Below are 6,962 nucleotides of genomic sequence, written 5' to 3'. Positions count from 1 at the left end.
ACATAGTTCCGGTATAGTTAATCTCTCTGCACCTGACCCCAGCTCCAGTTTCCTGGTAATGTTTTCCCGTACTTACTCCTCTTCTTTTCCTTGGAGACATCGCTTTGGTATAACTTGGCCTTGTCTCAAACTCTTGGCACCCTCCCAACCACATTGAAGCAACCATGCTAAGGCCTTGTCCGTTTGCAGTAGTCACTGGGGAGCAGCAATTGTCACTACTTTCTATGCCCAGACTGTTGGAGATCACTTAAAAACAAGTTGGGAGGAGGGGAGGGACTTGAGGGTTAGAGCAGGTAGAAGGAAGGATGGGATGTCACATGATAAAGCTGCTTTAAATTTCTCTTTTAAAACATCATTAAGCTTTCTGTTTTAAAAATTATAGTATTAATTCTATCTCACAATGGGTGAATCTTGAAAGGATATTTAAATAGGTAATGTTCAAAAGGAAAAATCAAAATTGTTTGACCTGGGGGAAAATGCTCAACCTTACTAACAATCAAAGAGATACAAATTAAGACAACTTTAAGGTACTGCCTCATACCCATCAAACTGGCAAAAATTAAAACATTTAAACTTGAGGCTGACAGGATAGGTGTTTGAGAGCAAAAGGTAGAATTGTGTATTTTTAGAATCTTTTTTGGAGAGTAATCTGTGAGGGCACAATTTTGTTGTTCCGTCGTTTCAGACTCTTTATGACCCCATTTGGGGTTTTCTTGGCAAAGATCCTGGAGTGGTTGGCCATTTCCTTTCCAGCTCATTTTACAGATGAGGAACTGAGGCAAACAGGGTTAAGTGACTTGCCCAAGGTCACACAGCTAGTAAATATCTGAGACCAGATCTGAACTCAGGAAGATGAGTCTTGACTCCAGGCCCTGCACTCTATCCATTGCACCTCATAGCTGCCCAAGCATGGCACAATAAAAGTTACATTTGTCCCTATCATTCCACTGGTGAAAGTGTACCCGAAAGAGTTATCAAAAACTCATCCTTATGATATACAAATTATGACACATTGAGATACTAGGATCTTACAATGTTATTAAGACCCAAAAGTATGAGGAATACAAAGAAATCTGGAAAGAGTTTTATGAAGTAATGGGAAGGAAAAAAAAAAGCAAAACCAAAAGAATAGAATACACAATAACAATGACCCCATAAGAGAAAAAGTCAAGGACAATTAATTTGCATATATATGCATATACATATGCACACATTTTAGAGGCTGATTGCTGGAAAATTTCTGAGAAACAACTTTATTAGTATTAGTAACTAAGCTTGAAATGACAGAATTTTAGAGTCAGAAGGAACCTCAGAAGCTATCTAATCTAACTTTACTATGACAGAAAGGAATCATCACTAGAAGATGCTCACCTAGTAACCATCCAGCCTCTGTTTGCAGACCTCTAATGAAAGTGAACCACTTGAAGTAGTCCATTCGCCTTTTGAGTTGCTTTAATCATTAGGAAAATTTTCCCTAACCCTAAGCCTAAATTACCTCTTAGCAACTTCCGCCCATTGCTCCAGTATATGGGTGATCCCCTTACTCTTCTAACATGGGGGAGTAACGGATAGAGTGTTTTATGAGATCTACTCTATTTTTATAATTTTCGTAAAATTCTCTTTAATGAAAAGTAAGGGTACCATATATTTGAAGGTGTCTTCTGTTTTGGTCAGTATGATATGCCATTGCCTAGCATAAAACTTGATTCAAAACTTTTTAAGTTCTATATAGATTTCATAGTAGGAATTCCATATTATAAATATAACAGGATTCATTTTTTAACAGGTTTAGTTTTCCTTGTGGAAAAATATCCTCATATATTGAGATGGCATTTGCACCTCCCAAAAACTTAGATGGTCCCAAAATGCAGACAAAAATGAGTAGCTGGACACCCCTAAACCATCAGCTTTTGAATGAAAAGGTAAGTGTGTCTATGTGTATATCTATTTCCATAAAGTCATCAAAAGGTTTGTTTTTTAAGTGCTAAAGCTAATGCTATTAAAGTGTGAATCCATGCAGTGTAGCTTGTGTAATGGTGATCAGATCAAGCATGAATTTAACTATTCTTTGTTAATCATCTTGTTGGGTTTTAACCACTATTTTTAAATGATCTCTGTAGAAGAACAGTCTCCTTTCCACAAAGGGGTGGGTGACTGAGTTTTGCAGGAGGGACTGCCAGACAAGGGAGACAGAGCAAAGTGTGTTTGGCTATAAATGTGGTATTTTAAGCATATTAATATATAGCAAGACCTGAATTCAAACAGCTAGTTCTGTGAGCTCTTCTAGCTCTACAACAGGGAAATATGGGGGGGAGGGGAAGCGGCAAGTCATTTATCCTGTTTGCCTCAATTTTCTCACCTGTAAATGGGAATAATAAAAGCACCTACCTCCCAGGGTTGTTGTGAGGATCACATGAGGTAATATTGTAAAATGCTTAATACAGTGCCTGGCACATAGGAGGGGCTTTAATAAATGCTTGTTCCTTTCCTTCTTTCCTTTCTTTCTTTCTTCCTTCCTCTCTCAAATCTTCAATGGTGATAGGAAATAGTTCCCAAATCCATCCATTTCTACAACTTAGAAAGGAGGAGAGAAGGGATGTGGATATTTGTGTTCAGGGTTCCTTTTCTTGTTCACAGATCATAGGCAAAGAAAGTGGAAAGAGCATTGGAAATCAGTCTCCCCTTCTCAGCTCACCATTCCAACTGTATTTGCGAGGGCTTGTAGTCAGTTCTCAAGTTTGCGTTTGTGGTTCTCACCTCCATCTGGTTCCAGGCTTAGACTTCCCTTCTCTGTGCTCCATCAGTCTCAGTCACTGACCAATAGAGTCTTGGGCCATGGAAATAGTAGCCACCACAGCCACAGTCCCGGCTGTTCCCAGGGTACATCCTAGATATCTGGCAGTCCCAATCAATAAAGCTACTTACTTGTTGAACAGTGAGTCTGAGGAAAGAAAGAAAGGAAAGAAAGTCAGTCTTAAATACAGATATCTCTCTCTCTCTCTCTCTCTCTCTCTCTCGCTCTCTCTCGCTCTCTCTCTCTGGCTCGCTCTCTCTTGCTCTTGCTCTCTCTCTCTCTCTTCTTTTGCAAAGCTTCCTGCCCCTCGCTCCAAGAGATGCCTGGTGATTAGGGAAGAGTAGTCAGCCTCTTGGGTGTGTAAGGATCATCAGAAATTCTCCTCAAGTCTCTCTATCCCAGAATAACCCTGGACCCAGTGAAAAATAATAATTCAGAGATATCGCAATGCATTGACCTAGGTTACATTCATTTCTCTTCTAAATAAAATAATATTATGTTCTCTTTAGGCCCTAATTCGCTACATATTGAAAAATAAAATGAATTACTCAGTGAAAAACTTTTCAGGAAATAAATGGGTCATTTGCAAAATTTACTGTTATTGCTACCTCCCTGTGAGGCTGCAGCTGACCAGCAGGTGTCATTGTGGTGATATCCATATCACTGTTGTCCATTTGTTTCAATCGCTTCAGACTCTTCATGTTCCCACTTGGGTTTTCTCGGCAAAGATACTGGAGTGGTTTGCTCTTTCCTTCTCCAGCCCATTTTATAGATGAGGAAGCTGAGGCAAATAGGGTGAAGTGACTTTCCAGAATCATACAACTAGTAAGTGTCTGAGGCCAGAAAGGAAGATGAATCTTCCTGATTCCAAGCCCAGTTCTGTATCCACTGGGCCACTATATTACTAGAGTACAGCAAAAAGTGAGCCCCGTGTAGTTTTTTAATTATTACTGCTACAACCATTATTTTACTACTTCTGATACTACTGGTACTAATACCACCGCCTTACATTTCTATAGTAATTTATAGTACTATAGATGCACGTCTGTGTGTCTGTGTGTAGAGTATTATAATATGTCTGTATATAATATATACAATTTTTTACAAAGTACTTAGGGAGGCAGTGTCACACAGTGGAAAGAGTATTCAGTTTGGAGTCAGAGGACTCGTGTGTGTGTGTGTGTGTGTGTGTGTGTGCGTGTGTGTGTGTGTGTGTGTGTGTGTGTGTGTGTGTGCATTTAAAGACTAGCTTTGCTACTTAACCATCTGTGTGATCTTGGATAAGTCACTTAACCTCTCTCGACTTTGGTTGCAGTAAAATGAGGGGGTCACTACACTAGATAACCTCTGAGGCTTCCATTTCTAAATCAGTGATCTCATGATTTTAGTTAATCCTCACAAAAACCTGTGGGGTAGATACGGTAGACGTTATAATCCCTGTTATTTTTTTTTAACAGATAAAAGTGAGATGAGGGGATATCCAGTCATTAATGATCACTGTAATTTTGGAATCCTGTTTACTTAAACTTTGTCCTCCTCCTCCTCCTAGTCTGTAGCGATTGTCACGTGGTGAAATATGTAACTGAATTATCAACAGACTAAACTAATTAGCATAGATTTTGATTTAACAGCAGGCTGAAAGCAAACTGTGATATAAACAGAAAACTTGAATTCAAACACAGACTCGTTGAAAGTAGTAGTAGCAAGCATAGGTACCGTGTAAAATCATAACATGATTTTTCTTTTTCCGAATGGAGCTTTGTAAGATTGCTTAGATTCTGAATTTGTGGGATTATAAATACAGAATGAAAACAGTTCTAAATTTCATTTGTAATCCAGACTGAGAGAACTGCATTGAAAGTGATCAGTATCTCTTTGAAATCAACTAAGGCTTACAGGTATAGGAAACACATAACATAGAAATATGGGAAGTAAAAAAATATAATTCTTCAGTAGAATAAAAACTGATTTTTATATCATTATGATTATACCAATTCAGCAACAGTTCCACAGTCATTTATTAAGTGCCTGTTATACACAAGGCACTGTGCTTGGTGTTGGGGGAACAAAGATAAAAAGCAAATACTTCCCACCTCAGGATGTCTTGTTTTGGGGGTCTTTGTAGAGGCAAGGAACCTGAATAAAATCAGATTCCATTAAAAATCAATTCCAGCTAAAATGAATTCTTTGTTATCTAGAATGGTAGATAGTCTGGTTAATGGAGAGCTGCTATGTTAATTATCAACTTAAATAAATTTAAATACAGTAAAATATACCTAACTCTAAAATTATACTGGTATAACTTATGTTTGTGAGGCTAAACACACATACCCCCAGGCTATTTTTTTTTCTCCTTTTAGGTACAATTACTGCAATTTAAGAAGGTGCTTCCAGGTGAAAGGTGATGCCTTTGAAGTACAAAGTAAAACTGATATATAACTGAACTTTTCTCTGGCATTAACTCCTTTATGAAACTTCTTAAAATTCCTCAGTAGGATTGCATTTGGAGTTGTTGGAATTATCCTAATTGACTTTTGTATAGCACTTTGAAGTTTACAAAGCACTTTAATATGTTTGAGCTTTACAACACAAATGAAGTTAGTAGTCAGTACTAGGAAGTTATTGTCCCCATCTTCTTCTTCTTGTGTTTGTCCTTCGTTTTTGAAGAGGACCATGACATCAGGGAAATGATGACATGACTTGCAGTTGACTTTGATTTGAGTGAGGGAAGGCTGTCCAGGGTCACCAGCCTCACTTTCTCCTCCAGAGCCATCTAGGTCCAGTGACCTGATATTCATCAGGATGTCTGGAGATGACCCAGGATGCAAAGGAAGACCCTGCCCTTTTAGGCTAAGGCCTTTTCACGTACTCAGTTAGAGTGAGGTAAAACCCATTCAGTGAATAGGTCTCTTTAAGAAGTGAGTCAAGGGATGGCCCCTTTAATTAGAAAAAAGTGAAAAAAAAATCCAGCTGGGAGGGGAAGACCCTCAGGGTTGCTGTTCCAAAGAGAAACAGTTACCATTGACATTCAAATGAGGAAGCTGTGGCTCTAGAGTTTAAGTCACTTATCCATGATCATGCTGGTTGTGTGAGAGGTGGGAATCAATCCTACATCCTCCTCACTCCAACCTCAGCTCTTAATCCACTATGCTATGCTCTTTTTCTTTGGAAGAAATATAATGGGAAGAACATTGAACTGTGAGTCAGGAAATGTGAGTTCCATTCCTTGTTCCCCCAGTAATTTTTTGTGATCTTGGGGAAATCACTTAACTTTTCTAGGCCTCAGTTTCCTAATTAATCAATTAGTATTTATTAAATACCTACTATGTGCCAAGTTCTGTGCTAGGTGCTAAGGATATAGAGATGAGAGAAGTATGTACATATATACATACACATATATAATGTTTATACATATGTGTGTATATACCTATGCATATATGCATATATGTAGATGTGTGTGTGTTTACGTATGTATACATACACGCAAAATAAATACAAAGTATTTTGAGGGTCTGGGGGAGACACTAGCAGCTTAGGAGATTAGGAAAGACCTCATGTGGAATAATAAAATGGGGCTTGAATTGAGTCTTGAAAGAAACAAGGAGTGGAGGAGATGAGAGCATTTCAGGCAAGGGGAACAGGCAAAGACACAGATGAGAGATAGCGTATCATGCATGTGGAACTGGCTGGATCATAAAGTGTGTGGAGGGGAATAATGTGTTCGTGGAAGCTAGTAGGTAAGTTGGGGCCAGGTTCTGAAGAGCTTTGAATGCCAAAGAGAGAAGTTTATATTTGGTCCTAAAGGTGATAGGGAACCACTAACATTTATTAAGCAGAGGATCAGATACAATCAAATCTAGGCTTTAAGAAAATCACTTTGGCAGCTATGTGGAGATTGGATTGGAGTGAATCAGAAGAGAACTCAATTAGGAAGCTATTGCATTAGTCAATACGGATAGCTTGGTGGCTACGAGTGGACAGAGCGGTACTCGTACTCAGGAGATGTTGTAGAGGTAGAAACTACTCTTCATCAAAAAAAAAATAGTAATAGGCATAACATCTGCTTTGCATTATATATGTTCATGCTTATCTCCTCTGATTGAATGTAAGCTCCTTGAGGGTAGGGACTATTTCTTTCTATTTGGATATATGAGATGATAGATTGAAA

At 38.5% G+C, this 6,962-nt stretch overlaps 1 protein-coding gene across 1 annotated transcript in view; it reads left to right on the top strand.

Moving 5' to 3' along the window:
* Positions 1-1,788: 1,788 nt before the first annotated feature.
* The window catches only part of FBXO16 (F-box protein 16), a 52,493-nt gene continuing 47,319 nt past the window's right edge, over positions 1,789-6,962 (top strand). Inside the window, exon 1 of the mRNA XM_036751317.1 lies at positions 1,789-1,922. Within this exon, the coding sequence (XP_036607212.1) occupies positions 1,827-1,922 (96 nt within the window). The 5' untranslated portion in view covers positions 1,789-1,826. The remainder of the gene's footprint in view (positions 1,923-6,962) is intronic.

Source organism: Trichosurus vulpecula, chromosome 3 (assembly GCF_011100635.1).
Source record: "Trichosurus vulpecula isolate mTriVul1 chromosome 3, mTriVul1.pri, whole genome shotgun sequence".
Lineage (NCBI taxonomy): Eukaryota > Metazoa > Chordata > Mammalia > Diprotodontia > Phalangeridae > Trichosurus > Trichosurus vulpecula.
Note: the sequence above shows the minus strand (reverse complement) of the source record. Positions and strands in the feature narration are given on the sequence as shown.